The sequence below is a fragment of the Lichenostomus cassidix genome, unplaced genomic scaffold (genome assembly GCF_008360975.1).
Source record: "Lichenostomus cassidix isolate B80296 unplaced genomic scaffold, HeHo_3.0 HiC_scaffold_35, whole genome shotgun sequence".
Lineage (NCBI taxonomy): Eukaryota > Metazoa > Chordata > Aves > Passeriformes > Meliphagidae > Lichenostomus > Lichenostomus cassidix.
This window is the reverse complement of record NW_028147256.1, coordinates 1,556,942-1,584,818: the sequence shown is the minus strand read 5'-3', so window position 1 is coordinate 1,584,818 and position 27,877 is coordinate 1,556,942. Positions and strand designations below refer to the sequence as shown.

General features: G+C 53.8%; 1 protein-coding gene across 4 annotated transcripts; it reads left to right on the top strand.

The window, feature by feature from the left end:
• Positions 1-27,282, top strand: ACTN4 (actinin alpha 4). Of its 4 annotated transcripts, none has more exons than XM_085044095.1 (22): positions 1-237; positions 8,170-8,284; positions 9,046-9,165; positions 10,808-10,894; positions 11,432-11,519; positions 12,191-12,269; positions 12,354-12,435; positions 13,068-13,153; positions 16,340-16,432; positions 17,602-17,832; positions 18,796-18,943; positions 19,163-19,313; positions 19,968-20,076; positions 20,153-20,293; positions 21,305-21,487; positions 22,127-22,261; positions 22,442-22,621; positions 23,489-23,635; positions 23,776-23,856; positions 24,220-24,282; positions 24,533-24,691; positions 25,651-25,795. In XM_085044095.1, exons 1-22 carry the CDS (start codon positions 97-99, stop codon positions 25,726-25,728), a joined length of 2,697 nt encoding a protein of 898 aa, XP_084900221.1. In that variant the 5' UTR covers positions 1-96; the 3' UTR covers positions 25,729-25,795. The 4 variants fall into 4 exon arrangements, with proteins under 4 accessions (XP_084900221.1, XP_084900218.1, XP_084900217.1 ...); XM_085044092.1 differs by lacking the exons at positions 13,068-13,153; positions 25,651-25,795 and adding exons at positions 14,024-14,109; positions 26,260-27,282 and having other exon boundaries at positions 2-237; XM_085044091.1 differs by lacking the exon at positions 25,651-25,795 and adding an exon at positions 26,260-27,282 and having other exon boundaries at positions 2-237.
• The last annotated feature ends 595 nt before the right edge of the window (positions 27,283-27,877 follow it).

Here is a 27,877-nt window from a genome sequence, read left to right as displayed (position 1 = left end):
GGGCTCTGCGCCTGCGCAGTGCGCGTCGGCGGGGGGGCGGCTGGGCTCCGTGTCGGTGGCGCGTCCTCCGCCTGTCGCGACAGCAGGGCGGCGATCATGGTGGATTACCACAGCGCGGGGCAGCCCCACCCGTACGGCGGGAACGGGCCCGGGCCCAACGGCGACTACATGGCCCAGGAGGACGATTGGGATCGCGATCTGCTCCTGGACCCCGCCTGGGAGAAGCAGCAGCGCAAGGTGGGGGGGGCTGAGGGGGGAGATCGTGAGGGGATCGTGAGGGGCCGAGGGGTCTCTGAGGGGATTGCAGGGTCTGAGCGGTGCCCGAAGCGGGTTCTGAGGGGTTTTCGGGGTCTCTGAGGGGATTCTAGCGTCTGAGCGGTGCCCCAAGGCGGTTCTGAGGGGTTTTAGGGGTCTCTGAGGGGATTCCAGCGTCTGAGCGGTGCCCGAAGCGGGTTCTGAGGGGTTTTCGGGGTCTCTGAGGGTATTGTAGGGTCTGAGCGGTGCCCCAAGGCGGTTCTGAGGGGTTTTAGGGGTCTCTGAGGGGATTCCAGGGTCTGAGCGGTGCCCCAAGGGGGTTCTGAGGGGTTTTAGGGGTCTCTGAGGGGATTGCAGGGTCTGAGCGGTGCCCCAAGGGGGTTCTGAGGGGTTTCAGAGGTCTCTGAGGGGTTTCAGAGGTCTCTGAGGGGTTTTAGGGGTCTCTGAGGGGATTGTAGGGTCTGAGCGGCGCCCCAAGGCGGTTCTGAGGGGGTTTCATGGGTCTCTGAGGGGGTTTCATGGGTCTCTGAGGGGTTTCAGGGGTCTCTGAGGGGTTTCAGGGGTCTCTGAGGGGTTTCAGGGCTCTCTGAGGGGATTCAGGGCTCTCTGAGGGGATTCAGGGCTCTCTGAGGGGATTCAGGGCTCTCTGAGGGGATTCAGGGCTCTCTGAGGGGTTTCAGGGCTCTCTGAGGGGTTTCAGGGGTCTCTGAGGGGATTCAGGGCTCTCTGAGGTGTCCCACCGGCGGGTCAGGGGGATCTGGGGATCCCTGAGGGGATCCATGAGGGATCCAGGGCTGTCTGAGGGATCTCTGAGGGGATTCGAGTCTGCGGAGTCTCCAAGGAGTCCTTTGAGGGTCCCAGATGGGGCTCAGGGTGTCCCTGAGAGCTTTTGGAGGAACTTTTGGGGGATCTCTGAGCGGGGTCAGGGCTGGGGGAAGCCGGTAATTGTGGGGAACACGCCGGGAGACCCCCGGGCTGTGTTTGGGGTGGGAAAAGGACAGCTGAGGGGATGAGGGGTGAACTTTGAGAGACCCCAGGGCTGTGTTTGGGGGAAAAAAGGACACCTGAGGGTCCCCAGGGTGAACTTTGAGAGACCCCAAAGCTGTGTTTGGGGGAAAAGGACAGTTTAGGGGCTGAGAGGTGTACTTTGAGAGACCCCAGGGCTGTGTTTGGGGGGATAAACAACATTTGAAGGTCCCCAAGGATGAGGGGTGAACTTTAAAAGACCCCAGGGCTGTGTTTGGGGGGAAAAAGGATATCTGAGAGACCCCAGGGCTGTGTTTGGGGGGAAAAAGGACATCTGAGGGTCCCCAGAGTGAACTTTGAGAGACCCCCGGACTGTGTTTGGGGGGAAAAAGCACATTTGAGGGGCTGAGGGATGAACTTTGAGAGATCCCACGGCTGTGTTTGGGGGGGAAAAGGACACCTGAGAGACCCCCGGGCTGTGTTTGGGGGGAAAAAGCACATTTGAGGGGCTGAGGGGTGAACTTTGAGAGACCCCAGGGCTGTGTTTGGGGGAAAAGGACAGTTTAGGGGCTGAGGGGTGAACTTTGAGAGACCCCCGGGCTGTGTTTGGGGGGAAAAGGACACCTGGGAGCCCCCCGGGCTGTGCCTGGGGCGTCTCCCGTGCCGCCGAGGGGGAAAAGAGGAGCGACCGGCCGGATTTTGCCGAATCCCGAGGGATTTTCCCTGGTTCCGGGGGGTCTGCAGGGTCTCCCCTCCCCGATTCCGGGTGGAGAAGCTTCCGGAGAGCGTCGGGCTGGGATAAAGGGCACTGGGGAAAGGGGATCGGCTGGGATCGACTGGGATTGACTGGGATTGACTGGGATCGGCAGCGTTCCCGCGGGATCGGGGGATCCCCTGGGTCAGCCCCCCCCGAAAAAACCCCAAAAACCTCAAAAACCGCGACCGTCCGGCGTGGGAAACGCCGCGAGCTGGGAGGGGTTGGCCCGGAATTCCGAGCGGCGCAGAGTGTTCCGGGTTAATCATTGGAGACGCGGCGAAATTCCCAGCTTTGGGGCGAATTCCCTCGCTTTGGGGTGAATCCCCGCGGTTTTGGGGCGAATCCCCTCAGTTTGGGGGTCAGCGCCCTGAGTTTTGGGGTCGATTCCCTGATTCCGTGCTGAATTCCCTGAGTTTTGTGTTTAGTTCCTTTAACTTGGTGGAATTCTCTCGGTTTTGAGTTAGTTTGCTTCATGTCGTGTTTAATCCCGACTTCGGTGTTTGATTCCTTTGACTTGGGGGTGAATTCCCTCAGTTTTGGGGTGAATTCCCTCAGTTTTGGGGTGAATTCCCTGAGTTTGGGGTTGCGTTCCCCGAATTTTGGGTGAATTCCCTCAGTTTTGGGATATTTAGGAGGAGCCCCCTGTCCTGGGGGATTCCTGGATCCTCGGCATCGGCAACGCTGGGGTCTGTTGCCGTGGTTACCTGGGATTTTCCGGTTTTTCTAAGAAAAAATTCGGGCGAAGTTGGATTATTTTTGGCACAGGAAGCGCAGCATGAGCTTCCTCCTCCTCTTCCTCCTCCTCTTCCTCCTCCACTTCCTCCCGTTCCCGGCACTTCCCACTCCTGTCCCAGCGTTTCCCACCCTGTTCTCGCTGCTCCCCACAACGTCTTCGTTCAGAATTTACATTTTTTCTCGGATTCATCAGGATTTGGGGTGTTTTGGGGCTAAAAGCAGGGATTTCCCCCCAGCTGGATCCCAGAGGATCCGGGGCTGGACTGACCCCGACATTCCCTGCCGGAATGCCGATGGATGGATGAGCTCTCGTTAGCACCAGCGTTAATTAGGTGGTTCATTAGCAGCGTTCAGGGATTCCCCCAGCCCTGATCCCGTATTGGAAACGTTCCCCAGACCTTTCCTCCCCTTCTCCACACCTGCAGCCTCCAGGGAGTTTTTTCCTCTTCCTCATCCTCATCCTCCTCGGGAAGTGACACATCCCGGGGGGGAAACCAGCGGGAATTTGGGAATTGCTTCCCAGGAATTTGGGAATTGCTTCCCGGAAATTTGGGAATCTAGAGCTCGGGGTCACTGCGGGGATGGATCAGCTGCTGCTTTCCCACGGAACCTCTGGATTTGGGGCTGTGCTGGGATCCTGAATATCCCAAAAACGTTTGGGGGGGATGAGCAGGACAGTGTCCGTGGGGAATGGTGGGGTGTGTGGGGGGGTGGGGTGTTGGGGGGGGTCACTCCTTGGGCAGTGTCCGTGGGGAAGGGTCATTCCTGCAGGGCAGTGTCCGTGGGGAAGGGTCATTCCTGCAGGGCAGTGTCCGTGGGGAAGGGTCATTCCTGCACAGCTGTGTCCGTGGGGAAGGGTCACTCCCATGAGGAAGGGGTCATTCCTGCAGGGCAGTGTCCGTGGGGAAGGGTGGGCAGTGTCCGTGGGGAAGGGTCACTCCCGTGGGCAGTGTCCGTGGGGAAGGGGCCATTCCTGCAGGGCTGTGTCCGTGGGGAAGGGTCACTCCCGTGGGGAAGGGTCATTCATTCCCGCCGGGCTGTTCCAGCCCCAGGGATTCGCCTCTGGAATTCCAGCAATGCGGGAGAGCAGCGGGAGAGGAGAGGAGAGGAGAGGCTCAGCGTCCGGCCGTCCCTTCCCCTGTCCACTGCTGCTTCCTTCCTGCTGTCCGTCTGTCTGTCCCTGCACGTGTCCATCCAGCCCTGCTTCCCGCTGTCCCTCCTTCCTGCCCAGCAGCACCAAACCCACTGTCCAAAAACGGGAATTTTGCCTTAAACAGGTGGTTTTTCCTCCCAGTTCTAGGAGCTGGAGATACTGGGAAGAGAAGTTGGGAAAATCTGACATCCTTCAGGGATCCAGAGTGGGAATCACAGACTGGGGGCATCCTTGAGGAATCCTGACCCCTCGGAGCAGCCAGAATTCCTCCCTCTGCTCCTTGCATTTGACAATATTTCCCTGTTTTCCCCATTTTTGGCTCTTTTCCCAGCCTGTGCCAGGCCCTTCCCACCCACCTGGCGCAGAAACCCCCCGGACTGAGGAGAGATTTTTAGGGAAGAAACCACGGGATATGGCAAACCAACCCCATCCAGGTCACACCAGGTGATTCCGGCCTGGAAAAGCTTCCCAAACCCGCCGTTTTTTTGGGAATTTTCGGGGAGCCGCCCTGGCGCTGCCGCACCCCCGGCGAGGCGTTGCCGGATTTCGGATTTCAGAGCTGCTCATCCCCCCTGGAATGTGGGAACGCCCTGACCCACCTGGAGACCTGCAGCTCCCAAAAACCAGCAGCCCTGCAGCCCCAAATCCCATCTTTTCAGCCCCAAAATGAGCCCAACAGGGGGTTGGGGATGCGGGAGGTGAGGATCCTGCCCGGAATTCTCGGTGTTCTTCCCAAAAATCCCGGCCGGGAGCCGAATAAGGGCAAGGAATGAGGAGAATTCCTCGCTCCGACCTCCCCCGGGAGCGGCAAAGCAACAGAAAACATCCAAAAAAACAGCAGCAAAAACATTCCGAGGGGAGGGGAAAACCCGGGAGGTGACAGGGATGGGAGAGAACAACCCCAAAATCCTCATTTTCCCGATTCCTCATCACCTCTCCTGGTTTTTTGGTGAATTTTCCTAATTTTTAAGCAGTTTTCCTCACAATTTTTGGTTATTTCCCCCAAATCTTCCTCATTTTTCCCGATTTTCGGTCATTTTCCACAATTACTGTGTTCATTCCTGCTATTTCTGGTAATCTTTTCCCTTATTTTTTGGTCCCATTTCCTGTTTTTTTGGGAACTTCCTGATTTTTTTGACTTTGCTCCAATTTTGTTGTCATTTTTCTAAATTTTCTGGTCCTTTCCCCCATTTTTTGGAGCTTTTCCTGATTTCTGGTCACGTTTCGCAGTTTTTTAATAATTTTTCTCTGGTTTTGGGTCACTTTTCCTGATATTTTAATCACTTCCCCAGTTTTTTGCTCTTTTTCACAGTTTTTCCTCATTTTCTCAGGGCTTTTGGTGGTTTTTCCCACGCTCAAGTCCTTTCCCACACTTTTTTCCTCATTTTTTTTTTATTCCTGTGTCACTTTTCCTCATTTTTCATCACTTCCCTGGTTTTTTTTTTCCCATTTTCCCCAATTTTTGGTCACTTGTGATGAATTTTTCATAATTTCCCCTGATTTTTCCTCCTTTTCCTGCTGGCCAAGCGGCCTCAGCGGCGCCTCGTTAATTATGTTAATTATGCAAATGACGTTAATTAACCCCCACTAACGAGCCCGGGGGAAACGCCTGGATGGGTTTTTTATTCCCTCTGGAATTTTCTTTCAGCTGCACCACATTTTAACGGGAATTCTTTGGGAATGTGGGGAGCTGCTGCCCTAACGAGGCCTCGTTAATCACCTCCAAAACCTGCGATTTTGGGGTTTTAAAAACCTGGAAAAAACCCCAAAATCCACCCGAGGGGATTCATTCCCACCGGGATTCTTGGGATCAGCATTCCCAGGAACTTCCTGGTGCTAAAAACTCCCAAAAATGACCCCAAAGTGAGGCGTTCTGGGAGCCTCCCGAAGGAAAATCCCAATTTTTTGGGGTAAATTGTTGTCCCTGAGGATCTCTGGGAATAATTCCCGAGGAAACAACCCAGGGCAGGATTCCCAGCTGGCCTAGTGTCCACAATTGGGGAATTTTCCCTTGAAAATTGGGAATATCCCTTCAGAGACAAACGTCAGCCCGTTTACAAGGGATTTTTCATCCAAAAGTTGTGCTTTTAGGGAAAAACAGAGCAAAAAAATGCATTTTCCAGCCCTGAAATCCCCAAATTTTCAGCGCAAAGGAGGCAAACGAGGTGGATTTTCCTCCCTGTCGCTTTTTTCCCAGCGGTTTGCAGAGGAAAACAGGGATGAAAATCGGGATAAATCCCTTTTCCAGCCCCAAAATCCCGGAAGAAAATCGGGATAAATCCCTTTTCCAGCCCCAAATTCCCGGAATTCCCGGGCCGAAAATCCCGATAAATCCCTTTTCCAGCCCCAAATTCCCGGAATTCCCGGGCTGAAAATCGGGATAAATCCCTTTTCCAGCCCCAAAATCCCGGGATGAAAATCGGGGTAAATCCCTTTTCCAGCCCCAAAATCCCGGAATAAATCCCTTTTCCAGCCCCGAATTCCCGGGCTCTGTGTTTTCCCAGATTTTGGGAGTTTGGGAGGGAGGAGCTGCTCCGGCAATCCTGCTGACACAATGCCTGGAAAACGCTTCTCCCGCCGTTCCGTGGGAAGGAAATTCCAGCGGCCCGCGCGGAATCTCCTTTTTTAGGCATTTTTTGGATGGTTATTTCTGGCCGGAACGCGCCGGGGGGGTTCGCTCCGGGCGGGATTGATCCCAAATTTCGGCAGCTCTGCTCCCCCTCCCCAAACCCCGCCGGTTTGGGGTCACCCCGCAGTTCAAACCCCCAAAATTCCACCTTTCCGAGGGGAAAACCCTGTTGGGAACATCCCGGAGGTTCCCTTGGGACAGAAATTCCCAGGCTTTGGAGATAATTTCCCGAGTTTTTTAAGGAAATGAGCTTTTTTTGGGCTGAATTTTGTGGCTTTTCAGGAATGTCTGTGACCCCTGGGGAGCGCAGGGCGGCGAGGGCGAGGGAAGAGACCCCGGAAGTGGAGTTTTCCGGGATTTTTTTCCGGGGTTTTTCCGGGATTTTTGCCGGGACTTTGCCGGGGTTTTTCCTGGATATTTGCTGGGATTTTTTTCTGGGGTTTTTCCTGGATTTTGCCGAGATTTTTCCGGGATTTTTGACGGGACTTTGCCGGGAGTTTGCCAGGGTTTTTCCCGGATTTTTCCTGGATTTTATCGGGATTTTTCCTGGATTTTGCCGGGATATTTGCTGGGATTTTTTGCCGGTTTTTTCCCTGGATTTTGCCAGGATATTTGCCGGGATTTTTCTGGATTTTGCCAGGATATTTGCTGGGATTTCCCCTGGATTTTCCCGGTTTTTTCCCTGGATTTTGCCGGTTTTCCCCTGGATTTTGCCGGTTTTCCCCTGGATTTTGCCGGTTTTCCCCTGGATTTTCCCGGTTTTTCCCTGGATTTTCCCGTTTTTTTCCCCGGATTCTGCCGGGACCTTTCCGGGCTCGGGGTGACTCAGCCTCTCCTGCATGCCGAGGCTCGTTCCGTTCCGTTCCATTCCGTTCCGTTCCGTTCCGCTCCTCCCGGCTCCGCCCGGCCGCGCCCGCCGCTGGCATGAGCAAAGTCCCGCCGCCGCCCTGGGAGTCACCGGGACACCCCAAACCCCCGGGAAATGGGATTTTCCTGGGGAATCCATCCCTCTGCGGCGTTCCCACATCCCTCTGGGGGTTTTCCAGCCCCATGGGTTTGGGGTTGGATCCATCCGGGGGACGTTCCTGACCCCAAAATTTGACCCTGAAAGTGGGTTTTGGGATGGAGAGATCGTGGCTCCACGAATAACCAGGAGCAGGGGTTGTGGGGTCAGGAATTCCCGGGGTTGTTCCCAGTGGGATCAGTGGGATCATTCCTGCTGGGATCAACAAAAAGTTTGGGGTTGTTCCCAGTGGGATCAGTGGGATCATTCCTGCTGGGATCAGTAAAAGGCTCAGGATTGTTCCCAGTGGATCAATGGGATCCTCCAGAATCGATCCCTCGATCCACAAGTGGAGTGAGCAGCAATAAAAATCCATAAATCCCTAACTCCATGGAGCCACAACTCCATAAATCAGCAATTCTGTAAATCAACAAACCCATAAACACGTTAAAAACCCATAAATATACTAATGAAAGCTGGAATTCCATGGAATTCCTGCCAGGTGGAATCTGCTCCGTTTCCTTCCCATCACTTCTCCATCATGTTTTCCCAGTGAGAACCCAAGACACACTGGGTGCAGTTTTTCCCCCTCAGGCTCCCCATTTCCCCATTTTCCCCCCAAAATCCCATATTTGTGGGGATCCCCCTGACCCCCCTGTCCCACCCCACAGACCTTCACCGCCTGGTGCAATTCCCACCTGCGGAAAGCTGGAACTCAGATCGAGAACATCGACGAGGATTTCCGCGATGGACTCAAGCTGATGCTGCTGCTCGAGGTCATCTCAGGTCAGGCCTGCCCCAGAGCCCTGCAAAGTGCCCCAGAACCCTCCAAACTGCCCCAAAACCCTCCAGACTGCCCCAAAACCCTGCAAACTGCCCCAAAAACCCTCCAAACTGCCCCAGAACCATGCAAACTGCCCCAAAACCCTCCTAAAGGCACCCAAACCCCTGTAAACTACCCCAAAAACCCTGTAAACGGCACCCAAAACCCTGCAAAGTGCCCCAAAACCCTCCAGACTGCCCCAAAACTCTGCAGACTGCCCCAAAACCATGCAGACTGCCCCAAAAACCCTGCAAACAGCCCCAAACACCCTGCAAACTGCCCCAAAAACCCTGTAAACTGCACCCAAAACCCTCCAGACTGCCCCAAAACCCTGTAAACTGCCCCAAAGCCCTCCAAACGGCCCCAAAACCATGCAGACTGGACCCAAAACCCTCCAAACTGCACACAAAACCCTCCAGACTGGCCCAAAACATTTAAACTTGACCCAAACACCTTTTACTTTGGCCCAAACCCTTTAGATCTGACCCCAAACCCTTTACCCTGACCCCAAACCCTTTATCCTGACCCCAAACCCTTTTGATCTGACCCCAAACCCTTTATCCTGACCCCAAACCCTTTTGATCTGACCCCAAACCCTTTAACCTGACCCCAAACCCTTTATATTTTCCCCAAATCCTTTATCCTGACCCCAATCCCTTATCCTGACCCAAACCCTTATCCTGACCCCAAACCCTTATCCTGACCCCAAATCTGTCCCCCACAGGGGAGAGGCTCCCCAAGCCCGAGCGAGGCAAGATGAGAGTTCACAAGATCAACAATGTCAACAAAGCTCTCGACTTCATCGCCAGCAAAGGCGTCAAACTCGTCTCCATCGGCGCCGAGGGTGAGGGGAACCTGGGAAAAGGGGAAAAATGGGGAAAAAATCTGGAAAAAGGGGAAAAAATGGGAAAAAAAACTGGAAAAAGGGGAAAAAATGGGAAAAAATCCGGGAACAAAATGTGAAAAAAACCTGGAAAAAGGGGAAAAAAATGGGAAAAAATCCTGGAAAAAGGGGAAAAAACATGAAAAATCCTGGAAAAAAGGGAAAAAATGGGAAAAAAACCTGGAGAAAGGGGAAAAAATGGGAAAAAATCCTGGAAAAAGGGGAAAAATGGGAAAAAAACCTGGAAAAAGGGGAAAAAAATGGGAAAAAATCCTGGAAAAAGGGGAAAAAACGAGAAAAATCCCAGAAAAAGGGGAAAAACGGGAAAAAACCTGGAAAAAGGGGAAAAAATGGGGAAAAATTCTGGAAAAAGGGGAAAAAGCCTGGAAAAGGGGAAAAAAACGGGGAAAAATCCTGGAAAAAGGGGAAAAAACGGGAAAAAACCTGGAAAAAACGGGAAAAAATCCTGGAAAAAGGGGAGAAAATGGGAAAAAAACCTGGAAAAAGGGCAAAAAACAGGAAAAAATCCTGGAAAAAGGGGAAAAAACGGGAAAAACTCTGTGGTTGCCCTGCCTGGGGCTGGGATGGATTTCAGGGATGGATTCCAGGGATGGATTTCAGGGATGGATTCCTGCAGGAATCTCCCAGGGCTCTGCAGTCAGGCTCTGCTCTGCTCGGCCGGGCTGGCAGCAGCTCTGGCCAGGCCGGTTTGTTGGGATCAGCTGGAAAACCTCGGGAATTGCTGAGTTCCCAGAGCTGGACGAGCCCTGACCTGCCCCAGCCTGCCCAGCTCGCTGGGATCAGCTGGAAAACCTCGGGAATTGCTGAGTTCCCAGAGCCCAGCCAGTCCTGACCTGCCCTGATCCCGGGAATTCCCAAAAAACAGGGCTGGGGCTGCTGCAGGTGTCGGGAATTTTGGGATGGAGGAACCTGGAATTCCTGTTTCTGTCCCACTTCCTTCCCCTGGGGAGTTCATTCCTCACTCCGTGGTTTTTGAGGTTTTTTCCAATTTAAATAATTCCAGAATCCTGGAATTTCGTAATTCCGTTTTTGAGGGTTTTTTTTGAGGTTTTTTCCAATTTAAATAATTCCAGAATCCCGGGATTTCGTAATTCCATTTTTGAGGTGTTTTTTGAGGTTTTTTTCCAATTTAAATTATTCCAGAATCCTGGGATTTTGTAATTCCATTTTTGAGGGTTTTTTTGGAGGTTTTTTTCCAATTTAAATAATTCCAGAATCCCGGGATTTCGTAATTCCGTTGATCTCGTAATTTGTGGATTTGGTAATTCCAGGATCTGCAATCCCACAATTCCAGGATCCTGTAATTCTAGGGTTCCATAATTCCAGGATCCTGGAATTCCAGAATTCCACAATTCCAGGATCCCATAATTCTCAGACTTCACATCCTAAGACTCCATAAATCCAGGATCCTGCAATTCCTGGATCCCAGGATTCTGTTACTCCAGAATTCCCTAATTCCAGGATCCCACAATCCTTAGGTTCTGCCATTCTAGAACATTTCTAGAAGGTTCTAGAGCCCCCTGGGGTGGGATTCGTGGCTGGAATTCCTGCCTGGAGCTCCCTGTGGCTCTTTTCCCCGCAGAGATCGTGGATGGAAACGCCAAGATGACTCTGGGGATGATCTGGACCATCATCCTGCGCTTCGCCATCCAGGACATCTCCGTGGAAGGTGACGGGGGGGGGTGGGGTGGGGGGTCTGATTTGGGGTGGGCTGTGGGGTTTGATTTGGGGTTTGATTTGGGGTTTGATTTGGGGTCTGATTTGGGGTCTGATTTGGGGTGTGCTGTGGGGTCTGCTTTGGGATCTGCTCTGGGATCTGCTTTGGGATCTGCTCTGGGATCTGCTCTGGGATCCATCCTGGGATCCATCCTGGGATCTGCTTGGGGTCTGCTTTGGGGTGTGCTGTGGGATCCATCCTGAGGTCTGCTTTGGGGTCTGCTTTGGGGTCTGCTTTGGGATCTGCTTTGGGGTCTGCTATGGGGTCTGCTCTGGGGTCTGCTTTGGGGTCTGCTTTGGGATCTGCTTTGGGGTCTGCTTTGGGATCTGCTCTGGGGTCTGCTTTGGGGTCTGCTTTGGGATCCATCCTGGGATCTGCTCTGGGGTCTGCTTTGGGGTCTGCTCTGGGATCTGCTTTGGGATCCATGAGGATCCATGAGGATCCATCAGGATCCATCGGGGTCCATCCCTGATCTCGCTGTTCCCGCAGAGACCTCAGCCAAGGAGGGGCTCCTGCTCTGGTGCCAGCGGAAAACAGCTCCCTACAAGAACGTCAACGTGCAGAACTTCCACATCAGGTCCTTCCCTTTCCCTTTCTCTTTTTCCTTTTCCACTTTTCCCATTTCTCTTTTCCCTTTTCCCTTTCCCTTCCCAGGGTCAGAATTCCCGATTTCCCTAGGGGTTCCCCTGATCTGATTCCATTCCTGATTTCCTTCTGGTTTCCCCTAATCCGATTCTTGTTTTCCCTGTGGATTCCCAGATCTGATTCCCATTTTCCTTCTGGTTTCCCTGGGATCTGATTCCCGTTTTCCCTGTGGATTCCCGGGATCTGAATTCCCATTTTCCTGGGATCTGAATTCCCGTTTTTCCTGCAAATTTCCTGGAATCTGATTCCCATTTTCCCTGCCCCGGATCTGAATTCCCATTTTCCCTGTGGATTCCCTGGATCTGATTCCTGTTTTCCCTGCAAATTCCCTGGGATCTGATTCCCATTTTCCCTGTGGATTCCCTGGATCTGAATTCCCATTTTCCCTGCAAATTCCCTGGATCTGATTCCCATTTTCCCTGCAAATTCCCCGGGATCTGATTCCCATTTTCCTGGGATCTGAATTCCCATTTTCCCTGCAAATCCCCTGGGTCTGATTCCTGTTTTCCCTGCAAATTCCCTGGGATCTGATTCCTGTTTTCCTGGGTTCTGAATTCCCGTTTTCCCTGCAAATCCCCTGGATCTGATTCCTGTTTTCCTCAGCTGGAAGGATGGCCTGGCCTTCAACGCCCTCATCCACCGGCACCGCCCCGAGCTGATCGAGTACGACAAGCTCCGCAAGGTAAATCCTCACCTTCCCCGCCAGAATTCCGGGAATTCCCGGGAATTCCCAACCCGCAGAGCCTCCAGCATGTCCTCCCTGCAGGATGACCCTGTCACCAACCTCAACAACGCCTTCGAGGTGGCCGAGAAGTACCTGGACATCCCCAAGATGCTGGACGCCGAGGGTGAGCGTGGAATTCGGGGATCTGGGGAAAGCGGCTGGGTTAAACTGGATTTTTCCCTTTTAGCACCAATTCCCACCTGGCCAGGTGGATTTGTCTGGGATTTGAGATCCTCAGAGTGGATTCCACACTCCTGCAATTCCAGGACCCTTCAAGCTGCACAGCTGTACAGTCCTACAGTTGGGGTTGTGGAGGATTCCAGGATTCCCTTCAGGATTCCATCATCCCAGGGTTCCACATTTCCACCATCCCACAGTAACTCTGATCCCTTCCTTCCAGGATCCACGGAGGAACCATCCAACCTAACCCTGATTTATGGGTTTATGGGATTCCAGGATCCCACAAACCTGGGATTCCCTTTAGGATTCCATCATCCCAGGACTCCACAGTTCCACCATCCCACAATAACTCTGATCCCTTCCTTCCAGGATCCGCAGAGGAACCATCCAACCTAACCCTGATTTCTCCCATTTAGCACCACTTTCTGCCTGTCCAGGTGGATTTCCCCAGGATTTGGGATCCTCGGAGCAGAATTCCCGGCGGGAGAGACACCATCCCCATTCCCAGTCCATCCCAGTCCATCCCAGTCCATCCCAGTCCATCCCTCCCAGCCTAACCGGTGTGGTTCCTTGCAGACATCGTGAACACGGCGCGGCCGGACGAGAAGGCCATCATGACCTACGTGTCCAGCTTCTACCACGCCTTCTCCGGGGCCCAGAAGGTAGCAGGACCCTCCTGCCCTGGAGCTCTCCTCCCGGAACCTTCTGGAACTCTCTCTCTGCTCTCACGCCGACTTCTCTTCCAGCCACGGCCGCTGTCGCTCGGGGGGCTCTGGGGTCTCCCCAGCCTGGCTCGTGGGGGTTAAACCTGCCTGGAATTACCCAAATCTGTGGGAAATTTGCAGAAATTCTGGGGAAATCCATGGGAAATTTGTGGAAATTCACAAGAATTCTGTGGGAAATCCATGGGAAATCCACAGGAAATCCATGGAAACCCATGGGAAATCCACAGAAATTCCATGGAAATCTGTGGAAATTCACAAGAATTTTATGGGAAATCCACAGAAATTCCAGAGAAATCCATGGAAATTCACAGGAAATCTATTGGAAATCCACAGGAAATCTGTGGAAACCTGTGGGAAATCCACAGAAATTCTGGGGAAATCCAAAGAAATTCCATGGAAATCCATGGAAATTCACAAGAATTCTATGGGAAATCCACAGAAATTCCATAGATACCCGTGGAAATTCACAGGAAATGTGAATTTTCCCGTTTTTCAAACGGAAAATCCATGGAAACCCATTTGAAATCCATGGAAATTCACAAGAAATCCCTGGGAAATCCATGGAAACCCATGGGAAATCCATGGAAAATCCACAGGCAGGCTAGTCAAAATTTCCAGGCAGCTCCAAGCAGAGCCTCGTTGGCTCCCAGCAGTTTGGGCAACAATGGGCAAAGGCAGAACAAACCCCCACGAGCCTCCTGGGGAGATGCCAACCCCGGGAATCGCTTCCCGCCCGCGCTGGGAGCACTGGGAGCACTGGGAGCACTGGGATTGCTGCTGCAGGCTGTGCTGCTCTCTCCCGGGCAGATATCGTGGGCACCCTGCGGCCCGACGAGAAAGCCATCATGACCTACGTCTCCTGCTTCTACCACGCCTTCTCCGGGGCCCAGAAGGTGAGCCCGGCCCGGGGGCTGCCGGCTCCCCAGGGTTCCAGGGGGTTCCAGAAGGTTCCAGAGGGCCCTAGATCTGCAGGGTTCCAGAAGGTTCCAGGGGGTTCCAGGGGGTTCCAGAGGGTTCTACAGGGTCCTGGATCTAGAGGGTTCCAGAGGGTTCCAGAAGGTCCTGGATCTGTAGGGTTCCAGAAGGTTCCAGGGGGTTCCATAGGGTTCCACAGGGCCCTGGATCCGCAGGGTTCCAGGGGGGTTCCAGCCCCACAGGGTCCTGGTTCCAGAAGGTTCCAGAGGGCCCTGCATCCGCAGGGCTCCAGAGGGTTCCGCGAGGTTCCAGAAGGTTCCACAGGGTCCTGCATCTAGAGGGTTCCAGAAGGTTCCACAGGGTTCCACAGGGTTTCAGAAGGCCCTGGATCTGCAGGGTTCCAGAGGGTTCCAGAAGGTTCCAGAGAGCTCCATGGGTCCTGCATCTAGAGGGTTCCAGAGGGTTCCACGGGGTTCCATAGGGCCCTAGATCTGCAGGGTTCCAGAAGGTTCCATAGGGTTCCAGAGGGCCCTGGATCCACAGGGTTCCAGAAGGTTCCAGCCCCACAGAGTTCCAGAAGGTTCCAGCCCCACAGGCTCCCCCAGGCTCCCAGCCCCGCTGCCTCCATCCCGAGGCTCCTGGGATTTAGGATCTGCCTGCCTGCTGCTCTGCATGGCTTGGGGACAAGGGGGACACTGGGGTCTGGCTGTGCTGAGGTCACTCTCCTGGCTTCCTCAGGGCCTTTCCTGGGTTCCCTTCCTTATGCTCGTCCTTATTCCCTTCCTTGTTGCTTTTTTTATTGCCTTCAGTTACTCCTTTCCTTTATTTCCTTCCTTTATTCTTTTCGTTTTTCCTTTTATCTCTTTTTCCCTTTCTTGTATTCAGTTCCTGTATTCCCTTTCTTGTTTTTTTTCTTTATTTCATTGCTTATTTTCTTCCTTTATTCCGTTTCTTTATTCTTTTCCTTATTCTCTTCTTTTTCCCTTTTATCTCTTTCCTTTTCCCTTTCCCTCTATTCCCTTCCTTCCCCTTTTGTTTCCCCTTTCCTGTATCCCATTCCTGTATCACTTCCCTTTTTCCCTCTTCTCTTTTTCCTCTCCCCTTTCTCCCTCTTCCTTCCCCTTTTTTCCTTTATTTGATTTATTGATTCTCTTAATTTATTTCCTCCATTTATTTCCTTTATTTCCTTCCCCCCCTGGCCACTGGATTTTCCTCTTCCTGGCCCTTCCCAGACCCTCTTCCTCCTCCCGCTGAGGTTCATCTTCCCGCTCCTCCTCCTGGATTCCTCCTCTGCTTCCCACCCAGGTACCTCCAGCCCAGCCTTCTCCTTCCTCCTCTTCCTCTTCCTCTTCCTCTTCCTCTTCCTCCTCCTGCTCTGGGCAGGACAATCCGTGCGGATCGGGATTGGGATTGGGGTTGGGATCAGGATTGGGATCAGGGTCAGGCCCAGAGAGGGCTGGGTTTCCTTTTTCTTTCCCCTTTATTTCCTTTTTCTCTTTTTTTCAACTTTTGTCATATATTTCCCCATAATTTCTTCCCTTCCTTTTTCTCTCTTTCCACTTTTCCTGCCTTCATTTTCCTCCACCTTTTCCCCTTCCTTTCCTCTCTCTTTTCTTTTCCCATTTTTCTTCCTACTTTTCTCTTATGCTTTCCTTCTCTTTTTTGTTCTATTTTCCTCTTCCTTGCGTTTCATTCTCCTTTTTCCTTACCCTTCCCTCTTCTCCCCTTTCCCCGGGGCTGGGGGCATCCCCCTGACCCCAATCCTGTTCCCATTCCCATTCCCGTTCCCCTTCCCATTCCTGTTCCCAATCCCATTCCCATTCCCGTTCCCAATCCCATTCCCATTCCTGCCCCATTCCCATTCCCATTCCCATTCCTATCCCATTCCTGCCCCATTCCTATCCCATTCCCGTTCCCATTCCCGTTCCCATTCCCGTTCCCATTCCCGTTCCCCTTCCCATTCCTGTTCCCATTCCCATTCCCTTTCCCATTCCCGTTCCCATTTCCATTCCTATCCCATTCCTATTCCCATTCCTAATCCTATTCCCGTTCTCATTCCCTTTCCTGCCCCATTCCTGCCCCATTCCCGTTCCCATTCCTGCCCCATTCCCATTCCCATTCCCTTTCCTGCCCCATTCCTGCCCCATTCCCATTCCCAATCCCAATCCCAATCCCGTTCCCAATCCCGTTCCCATTCCCGCCCCACAGGCAGAGACAGCAGCCAACCGGATCTGCAAGGTGCTGGCAGTGAACCAGGAGAACGAGCAGCTCATGGAGGACTACGAGCGCCTGGCGTCGGATGTAAGGGGGGAAAACCCCAAATTCCGAAAATCCCAAAGCCCAGAATACCCCAAAGTACCCCCAAAACCTTTCCGTGGAGCACTACGGGCTCCTGGTGTCAGAGAGGAGGAGGGGATCCCAAAGTCCCACCCCCCAAACCCCATCCCGAACCCCAAACCCCATTCTCCAGCTGCTGGCCACTCCAGTGCACCATCCCGACCCCAAACCCCATCCCAAACCCCAAACCCCATTCTCCAGCTGCTGGTGGATCCAGCACACCATCCCAACCCCAAACCCCATCCCAAACCCCAAACCCCAAATCCATGTTCCCCCAGCTGCTGGCATGGATCCAGCACACCATCCCAACCCCAAACCCCATCCCAACCTCAAACCCCAACCCCAATCCCATTGTCCCCCAGCTCCTGGCGTGGATCCAGCGCACCATCCCGAACCCAAACCCAATCCTAATCCCAATCCCAACCCCAATCCCATGTTCCCCCAACTGCTGGCGTGGATCCAGCGCACCATCCCAGACCCAAACCCCATCCCAAACCCAAACCCCAATCCCATTGTCCCCCAGCTCTTGGCATGGATCCAGCGCACCATCCCGAACCCAAACCCAAACCCAATCCTAATCCCAACCCCAATCCCATTGTCCCCCAACTGCTGGCATGGATCCAGCGCACCATCCCGAACCCAAACCCTATCCCAATCCCAATCCCAATCCCATGTCCCCCAACTGCTGGCGTGGATCCAGCGCACCATCCCAAACCCAAACCCCATCCCAAACCCAATCCCAATCCCATTTTCCAGCTCTTGGCGTGGATCCAGCACAACATCCCGAACCCAAACCCTATCCCAAACCCCAACCCCAATCCCAACCCCAATCCCATGTTCCCCCAGCTCCTGGCGTGGATCCAGCACACCATCCCAACCCCAAACCCCATCCCAAACCCCAAATGCAATTCTAATCCCAAACCCCATCCCAAACTCAAACCCCAACCCCAATCCCATTGTCCCCCAGCTCTTGGCATGGATCCAGCGCACCATCCCGAACCCAAACCCAAACCCAATCCTAATCCCAACCCCAATCCCATTGTCCCCCAACTGCTGGCATGGATCCAGCGCACCATCCCGAACCCAAACCCTATCCCAAACCCAATCCCAATTCCAATCCCATGTTCCCCCAGCTGCTGGCGTGGATCCAGCGCACCATCCCCTGGCTGGAGTCCCGCGACCCGCAGAAGACCATCCCGGCCATGCAGCAGAAGCTGGAGGATTTCCGCGAGTACCGCCGGGTCCACAAGCCGCCCAAGGTGCAGGAGAAGTGCCAGCTGGAGATCAACTTCAACACCCTGCAGACCAAGCTGCGCCTCAGCGGCCGCCCCGCCTTCATGCCCTCCGAGGGCAGGATGGTCTCGGTGGGTCTGGGGGGCATTTGGGGTTCCTGGGGAGGATTTGGGGTTCCTGGGAGGGGATTTGTGGGGTTAAATCCACCTTGGTGTGGCTCAAACCCACCCTGAACCACCCCAAAGCCACCCCTGTTTGTGCCCTCCAAGGGCAGGATGGTCTCGGTGGGTCTGGGGGGGATTTGGGGTTCCTGGGGGGGATTTGGGGTTCTTGGGGGGGATTTGGGGTTCTTGGGGAGCTCAGGAGGGGATTTGTGGGGTTAAATCCACATTGGTGTGGCTCAAACCCACCCTGAACCACCCCAAAGCCACCCCTCTTTGTGCCCCCCGAGGGCAGGGTGGCTCTGGGGGGTGCCCAGGGGCTTTAGGGGTGACCCCGGGTGGGTTTGGGGTCTCCTCACCCCAATTTTGGGATCAGCCATGAGGGGTTGGCAGTGCCTGGAGCAGATGGAGAAGGGAAGCGAGGAGTGGGGTCACCTGTCCCACCTGTGCTGGGGGTTTTGGGGTGACTCTGGTGGGTTTTGGGGTGACTGTGGTGGGCTTTGGGGTGACTCTGATGGGTTTTGGGGTGACTCTGGTGGGCTTTGGGGTGACTCTGATGGATTTTGGGGTGACTGGTGGGTTTTGGGGTGACTCTAGTGGGTTTTGGAGTTACTGTGGGGTGTTTTGGGGTGACTCTGGGGGGTTTTGGAGTGACTCTGGAAGGTTTTGGGGTGACTCTGGGACGTTTTGGGGTGACTCTGATGGATTTTGGGGTGACTCTGGTGGCTTTTGGGGTCCGCAGGACATCGGGGCGGGCTGGCAGCGGCTGGAGCAGGCCGAGAAGGGACACGAGGAGTGGGGTCACCTGTCCCACCTGTGCTGAGGATTTTGGGGTCTTGGGGTGACTCTGATGGATTTTGGGGTGACTCTGATGAAATTTGGGGTGACTCTGGTGGATTTTGGGGTGACTCTGATGGGCTTTGGGGTCCGCAGGACATCGGGGCGGGCTGGCAGCGGCTGGAGCAGGCCGAGAAGGGACACGAGGAGTGGCTGCTGACGGAGCTGCGGCGCCTGGAGCGCCTGGATCACCTGGCCGAGAAATTCCGGCAAAAAGCCTCAATCCATGAGGGATGGACAGAAGGTGGGCTGGGAGGGGTTTGGGGGGTTCAGGGGAGGGATTTGGGGTTCCCATACTGGAACTTGGGCATTAGGGGTGATGGATTTGGAGGGACAGGGGATGGAATTGGGGGTGATGGGGATTTGGGGTCTCAGGGGTGTCTCACCTGTGCCCAGGTAAGGAGGTGGCACAGGAGGTGGCACAGGAGGATTTGGGTCTCAGGGGTGTCTCACCTGTGCCCAGGTAAGGAGGTGGCCCTGCGGGATCGGGACTCGGGCACGGCCTCGCTGGCTCAGGTGAGAGCTCTGCTCCGCAAGCACGAGGCCTTCGAGTCTGACCTGGCAGCTCACCAGGACCGCGTGGAGCAGATCGCAGCCATCGCCCAGGAGCTCAAGTAGGGGAACCCAAAATCGCCCCAAAATACCCCAAAACACACCCAAAATAACCCCCAAAACGTACCCAGAATAACCCCCAAAATGTCCCTCAATGCGTCACAAAATACACCCCAAATACACCCCAAAATATCCTGAAATATCCCCGAAATAACCCCCAAAATAACCCAAATTGTCCCAAAAGACACCCAAAATAACCCGAAATACCCCAAAACATACCCAAAATAACCCCCAAAATGTCCCTCAATGCATCCCAAAATACACCCCAAATAAACCCCAAAATGTCTCCAAAATAACCCCCAAAATAACCCCAATTGTCCCAAAACAACCCAAAATAAACCAAAATACCCCAAAACATACCCAGAATAAACCCCAAAATGTCCCTCAGTGCATACCAAAATACACCCCAAATACACCCCAAAATATCCTGAAATATCTCCAAAATAACCCCCAAAATAATCCTCAAAATAACCCAAATTGTCCCAAAAGACACCCAAAATAACCCGAAACATCCCAAAATACACCCCAAATAAACCCCAAAATATCCCGAAATACCACTAAATAACCCCCAAAACACACCCAAAATAACCCAAAACACCCCACTCTTTTCTCCCTTCCCCTTTTTCCCCGTTTTTTCCCCCATTTCCCACCCGCAGCGAGCTGGATTACTACGACTCCCCGAGCGTCAACGCGCGCTGCCAGAAGATCTGCGACCAGTGGGACCTGCTGGGCTCGCTGACCCACAGCCGCCGGGAAGCTCTGGAGGTCAGCAGATCCCCCTGGACCTCCCCTGGGGTGGGAGGAAAGGTCAGAATCCCAATCCTGGCGTTTTTCACCCCAGAAAACGGAGAAGCAGCTGGAGACCATCGACGAGCTGCACCTGGAGTACGCCAAGCGCGCCGCGCCCTTCAACAACTGGATGGAGAGCGCCATGGAGGACCTGCAGGACATGTTCATCGTCCACACCATCGAGGAGATCCAGGTGGGATTCCCAGGGAAAATTGGGATCCTCTGTCCAGGGCACAAAAACACCCCAAAACCCACCCAAAACGGTCCAAAAAATGCCCTTTTGGAGTAGTTTTGGGACATTTTCCATGTTCATCGTCCACACCATCGAGGAGATCCAGGTGGGAATGCTGGGATTCTCTGAGCAGGGCACAAAAACACCCCAAAACAGTCCAAAAATTGCCCTTTTGGAGCAGTTTTGGGGCATTTTCCGCGTTCATCGTCCACACCGTCGAGGAGATCCAGGTGGGAATGCTGGGAATATCTGTCCAGGGCACAAAAACACCCTGACACCCACCCAAAATGGTCCAAAAAATGCCCTTTTGGAGCAGTTTTGGGACCATTTTCCACGTTCATCATCCACACCATCGAGGAGATCCAGGTGGGATTCCCGGGGAGAATCAGGATCCTCTGAGCAGGGCACAAAAACACCCCGAAACCCACCTAAAAATGCCCTTTTGGAGTAGTTTTGGGGCATTTTCCATGTTCATCGTCCACACCATCGAGGAGATCCAGGTGGGAATGCTGAGATTCCCAGGGAAAATTGGGATCCTCTGTTCAAGGCACAAAAACACCCTGACACCCACCCAAAATGGTCCCAAAAATGTACTTTGGGAGTAGTTTTGGGGCGTTTTCCATGTTCATCATCAAAATGGTCCCAAAAAATGCCCTTTTGAAGCAGTTTTGGGGCATTTTCCGTGTTCATCATCAAAATGGTCCCAAAAACTGCCCTTTTGGAGTAGTTTTGGGGCATTTTCTGTGTTCATCGTCCACACCATCGAAGAGATTCAGGTGGGAATCCCAGAATTCTGTGGGAATACCAGTCTCTTTTCCCAGAAATGCTCAAAAATTCCCCCAAAAAGCCCAAAAACATCCTTTCCAGTGCATTTCCTGCTGGGGTTCGGGTGCTTCCTGGCTGATTTTGTCACAGCCAGGAACTCTGGGGACAAAGCAGCCGCCAACCCCAATGTCCCCTCTGTGTCCCCAGGGCCTGATCGCCGCCCACGACCAGTTCAAGTCGACGCTGCCGGACGCCGACAAGGAGCGCGAGGCCATCCTGGGCATCCAGCGGGAGGCTCAGCGCATCGCCGACCTGCACGGCATCCAGCTGCCCACCAGCAACCCCTACACCTCCGTCACGCCCCAGATCATCAACTCCAAGTGGGAGCGGGTACGCAGCCTCTCCCCCTTTTCCCCCGTTGTTTTCCTGCTATTCTCCGTGTTTTCCCCCTTTTTCCTGTGCTTTTCCCCCTTTTTCCTGTGCTTTTCCCCCCTTTTCCTGCTTTTCTCAGTGTTTTCCCCCTTTTTCCTGTGCTTCTCCCCCTTTTTCCCCCTTTGCCTGCTTTTCTCAGTGTTTTCCCCTTTTTCCTATGCTTTTCCCCCTTTTTCCTGTGCTTTTTCCCCTTTTCCCACGTTCTTTTCCTGCTTTTCTCCATGTTTTCCCCCTTTTTCCTGTGCTTTTCCCCCTTTTCCTCCTTCCATTCCCAACCCCCTCCATCCCCAGCTTTTCCCCCTGTGGTTTTCCCAACCCCACTCCTGGTTTCCCATCAGATTTTTCCTGATTCAGCCCCAGACCTCCAGGTTTTTCCCCTGCAGTTTTCCCAGCCCCATCCCCATCCCATTTTCCTTCCAGCTTTTTTCCGGATTTTTCCCCACCCAGTTTCCCTCCTGCTCTCCCCCCACCACTCCCTCTTTCCCATCAACTTTTCCCGCTGTACTTTCCCCACCCCATCCCAGTTTTCCCTGGTGGTTTCCCCAGTTCCCAGCTGGGTTTTCCACCCCTTTTCCCTGTTTTTTGCTGCATTCCCAGGTGCAGCAGCTGGTGCCCAAGCGGGACCAGGCGCTGCAGGAGGAGCAGAACCGGCAGAACTCCAACGAGCACCTGCGGAGGCAGTTTGGGAGCCAAGCCAACCGCGTGGGGCCCTGGATCCAGACCAAGATGGAGGTCAGGGATCCTCCCAGCCCCATCACTGGGAGCACTGGGAATGCTGGAATCCACCCTGGAATGGGGTGGGAAGGGGTTGGAGCTGTCAGTGATTTTGTGACACTCCGTGCCAGCGTTGTGCCAACTCTGGGAATCCACAGGGGTTTCCCAGGCTGGAATTTCCTTCCCCTCCCTCCCCAGGAGATCGGCAGGATCTCCATCGAGATGAACGGCACGCTGGAGGATCAGCTGAACCACCTGAAGGAGTACGAGGAGAACATCGTGGAGTACAAACCCAACCTGGAGCTGCTGGAGCAGCAGCACCAGCTGGTGCAGGAGGCTCTGATCTTCGACAACCAGCATTCCAACTACACCATGGAGGTGGGAAACGGGGATCCCATCCCGTGGGGATTGGGGTCATTCAGTGGGATCGGGGTGCTCCCAAGGCTGCTGTTCTCCCATGGGGATTGGGGTCACTCAGTGGGATTGGGGTGCTCCCAAGGGTGCTGTTTCCCCATGGGAATTGGGGTCACTCAGTGGGATCAGGGTGCTCTGGAGGATGCTGTTCCCATCAAGAGAATTGGGGTCACTCAGTGGGATCAGAGCACTCCCAAGGCTGCCGTTCTCCCATGGGAATTGGGGTCACTCAGTGGGATCAGAGCACTCCCAAGGCTGCTGTTCCCCCTATGGGAATTGGGGTCACTCTGGGATCAGGGTGCTCTGGAGAATGCTGTTTCCCCCATGGGGATTGGGGTCACTTTGGGATCAGGACACTCCAAGGGTGCTGTTCCCCCCTATTGGAATTGGGGTCACTCAGTGGGATCAGAGCACTCCCAAGGGTGTTCCCCCTAAGGGAATTGGGGTCACTCAGTGGGATCAGCGTGCTCTGGAGGATGCTGTTTCCCCCATGGGGATTGGGGTCACTCTGGGATCAGAGCACTCCCAAGGCTGCTGTTCCCCCATGGGAATTGGGGTCACTCAGTGGGATCAGAGCACTCCCAAGGGTGTTCCCCCTAAGGGAATTGGGGTCACTCAGTGGGATCAGCGTGCTCTGGAGGATGCTGTTCCCCCCAAGAGAATTGGGGTCACTCAGTGGGATGCTGTTCCCCCTATGGGAATTGGGGTCACTCTGGGATCAGGGCACTCCCAAGGCTGCTGTTCCACCCCATGGGGATTGGGGTCACTTTGGGATCAGGGCACTCCCAAGGCTGCCATCCCCCCTCACTCCCATCCCCGTTGTGACCCCAGCACCTGCGCGTGGGCTGGGAGCAGCTGCTGACCACCATCGCTCGCACCATCAACGAGGTGGAGAACCAAATCCTGACCCGCGACGCCAAAGGCATCAGCCAGGAGCAGATGCAGGAGTTCCGGGCCTCCTTCAACCACTTCGACAAGGTCTGGGATCCTGGGGGGACCTGGGGGTGACACCCCAGCCCAGTTCCCACCCAGAGCAGCTCCTCGGGGTTGTTCACAGCTGGGGATGTGGGAATTTCCTCCTGTTTTCCCTGATTTTCCCCATTTTCCTGTTTTCCCAGGACCATGGTGGTGCTCTGGGCCCAGAGGAGTTCAAGGCCTGTTTGATCAGTCTGGGCTACGATGTCGAGAACGACCGGCAGGTACTGCCTGCTTCCTCCTCCTCCTCTTCTTCCTTCCTTCCTTCCTTCCGTCCGTCCTTCCTTCCTTCCATCCTTCCTTCCATCCTTCCTTCCTTCCGTCCTTCCCTCCCTTCCGTCCTTCCTTCCTTCCTTCCTTCCTTCCTTCCTTCCTTCCTTCCTTCCATCCTTCCATCCTTCCATCTGTCCGTCCTTCCTTCCTTCCTTCCTTCCTTCCTTCCTTCCTTCCTTCCGTCCTTCCTTCCTTCCTTCCTTCCTTCCTTCCTTCCTTCCTTCCTTCCCTTTCCGGGCTGGTTTCCTCCTCTAACAGATTCTCTGCTTTTCTCTTCCTCCTTCCTCTCCCTCTCCTCTCCTCTTCCTCGGCAGCCGAAGCGTCGCACCAACTCCAACGACTTCCGCGCCCTCCTGGGCCCCGCAGGATCTGGGCTGGTAACCATCCCCTTTTCCTGCTTCTACACCTTTTTTTCCACCTTTTTCTTCCTTTAACTGGGGGAAGGAAGGGGAGGAAGGGCGGGAGCATCTCAGTGGATTCCGGGGAAAGCACCAGAACCATGGAAAACCTCCAGAATTCCTGGGCAAAAAGGCTCTGGAATCCCTTGAAAAGACCTGAAATGACCTGAAATGACCTGAAATTCTTGGGGAGGTGTCAGAATTGCTGAGCGTGCCTCTCCCTCGCCAGGGTGATGCAGAGTTCCAGCGGATCATGGCCGTGGTGGATCCCAACGGCAGCGGGTCGGTGACATTCCAGGCCTTCATCGACTTCATGTCGCGGGAGACGACGGACACGGACACGGCGGAGCAGGTGATCAACAGCTTCCGCGTCCTGGCCGGGGACAAGGTGAGCAAACCCGGGAATTTGGGGCATTCGGGAGGGGAATGGTGGGATTTGAGAGTTCAGCGGGGTTTGGGAGCAGCGTGGTGAAGTTTGGCAGTGGGGAGGTGGGATTTGGGGAGTAAGACCAAGGTGGGATTTGGGACCGGATTGTTGAGGTCCCAAAAGTGGGAATTCTGTGGCAGAATTTGAGAACTCCACGGCACAATTTGAGAGTTCCATGGTGGGATCCATGACTCCAGCCCCATTTCCCATTCCTCCCGTTTACTGAAGTTTATTGAGGTCCCAAAAGTGGGAACTCCACATCACAATCTGTGAATCCCATGGTGGGATCCATAACTCCAGCCCCATTTCCCATCCTTCCTGTTTATTGAGGTCCCAAAAGTGGGAATTCTGTGGCACAATTTATGAATTCCACAGCACCATTTGGGAATTCCACAGCACCAGTTGGGAATCCCACGATGGGATCCACAACCCCAGCCCCATTTCCCACCCCATTTGGGAATCCCACAGTGGGGACAATGACTCCATCCCCATTTTCCACCCTCCCGTCCCCCCAGAACTACATCACGGCAGCCGAGCTGCCCAATGTGGGAATCCCACAGCACCATTTGGGTGTTTGGGTGTTTGGGTGTGGGGTGTGTTTTTTTGTTGTTGGTGGTGTGTTTGGGTGGTGGGTTGTTTTTTGGTTGTGGGTTTGTTTTTGTGTTGGGGGTGTGTGGGTGTTTGGGTGCCATTTGGGAATCCCACAGTGGGATCCCTAACTCCAGCCCCATTTCCCATCCTTCCCTGTTCCCCCAGAACTACATCACGGTGGCTGAACTGCCCAATTTGGGAATCCCATGGTGGGATCCACAACCTGAGCCCCATTTCCCACCCCATTTGGGAATCCCACAGCACCATTTGGGAATCCCACGATGGGATCCCTAACCCCAGCCCCATTTCCCACCCTCCCGTTCCCCCAGAACTACATCACGGCGGCCGAGCTGCCCAATTTGGGAATTCTGTGGCACAATTTGGGAATCCCACAGTGGGATCCATAACCCCAGCCCCATTTCCCACCCCATTTGGGAATCCCACGATGGGATCCCTAACCCCAGCCCCATTTCCCACCCTCCCGTCCCCCCAGAACTACATCACGGCAGCCGAGCTGCCCACTTTGGGAATCCATCAGCACAATTTGGGAATCCCACAGCACAATTTGGGAATCCCACAGTGGGACCATTTGGGAATCCCACAGCACAATTTGGGAATCCCACAGTGGGGACAATGACTCCAGCCCCATTTCCCATCCTCCCGTCCCCCCAGAACTACATCACGGCGGCCGAGCTGCCCAATTTGGGAATTCTATGGCACAATTTGGGAATTCTGTGGCACCATTTGTGAATTCCACAGCACAATTTGGGAATCCCACAGTGGGGACAATGACTCCAGCCCCATTTCCCCCCTCCCGTCCCCCCAGAACTACATCACGGCGGCCGAGCTGCCCAATTTGGGTATCCCATGGCACAATTTGGGAATCCCACAGTGGGGACAATGACTCCATCCCCATTTCTCCCCTCCCGTCCCCCCAGAACTACATCACGGCGGCCGAGCTGCGGCGGGAGCTGCCGGCGGCGCAGGCCGAGTACTGCATCGCGCGCATGGCGCCGTACCCCGGCCCCGACGGCGTCCCGGGCGCCCTGGACTACAAATCCTTCTCCACCGCGCTGTACGGCGAGAGCGACCTCTGACCTCCCCCGGACCCCCCGGACCCCCGGGCCCCGCCGCCCCCCCGCCTCCTACTATGCAACAGTTGATTGATTTGGGATATCTCGGGATGCAATTCCCACTTTTCCTCGGGCTCGGGGGGCTTCGCCTCCCGCGGGGCCTCGGAGCGCCCGGAAATGGTTATTTTTGGTAACGAGAGAGAGAGAAATTCCGGTTATTTTTCACGGGATCAGCGGCGCGGCCCGAGGGTTCCCTGTCCCCCCACGCCCCCCACGGTAATTTATGGCTTTTCCGGAGGGAAAAATTTGGGATTTTGGGGGGGTTTTTTTAGGTTTTTCACTCACATTCCCACCTCGGAGCAGCGTTTTGTGGACCAAAAAAATGGGGAAGATGGGGGAAATAGGGAAAAAAAGGGGAGAAATGAGAAGAAGGGAGGAGAAATGAGGAAAAATTAGGAGAAAAGGAAGGGAAAACGTGGAGAAAAACGAGGCAAAATGTGGCCGGAGATGGAAAATTAGGGAAAAAATAAGCAGGAATGAAAGATATGGAACATGTGGAAAAATTAGGAGAGAAATGAGGAAAATCGTGGAGAAATCTGGAGGAATAGAGAAAAATATGGGAAAATAATGATAAATAAAAAAGAATAAGGGGAAAAATACAGAGAGAAATAAGGAGAACTGTGGAAAAATAAGGAGAAGTATGAAGAATTAAGAGAAATAAGGAGGAAAATTAAGAGAAATCCACCTAATAAAGCGCCTGATCCTGGAAAATTTTGACGGGAAGCAGAAAATTCCGATTTCCTTTATAACTTTACGGATTTATTATATAAATATATATTCACGTAGCAGCTTCTTTGTCCTGTAATTAAAATATTGCTGGAAAAAAAACATCCCTGGAATCTTGGAGTCTTTTCCCCCACCTTTTCACCAGGTGTGGCCAATGAGGTAACGAACTCTTTGAGTTAAAAGTGAGGTTATCAGCTGGGGACATTTTGCAGGTAATTTGTTTCAGATGGGTCATGGCAATTGTGGGGATAAAACCTGAGGTGAGCTGTAAGCGACAGAAGGAACATTTTGGGGCTAAAATGTGAGGTATGTGGGAGCTCAGTTATGTTGGGGATTTTTCCCTCGTGTTCATCCTTTATTCTCTCCCTTTTCCCACCCTTCTTCCCTCACTTTTTTTTCTTTTTTCCCTCACATTTCCTGCCTTTTTTCCCATCCTTTTTCCCCTCACCTTTACTGCCCTTTTCCCCTCACATTTCCTGCCCTTTTCCCCCTAATATTTCTTGCCCTTTTCCCCTCATGTTTCCCATCATTTTTCCCCTCAGGTTTCCTTCCCTTTTTCCCTCACATTTCCCTCCTTTCTCCCCTCACGTTTCCCACCATTTTCCTCTCACATTTCCCACCATTTTCCTCTCACGTTTCCCACCCTTTTCCCCTCACATTTCCCACCCTTCTCCCCTCATATTCCCCACTGTTTTAC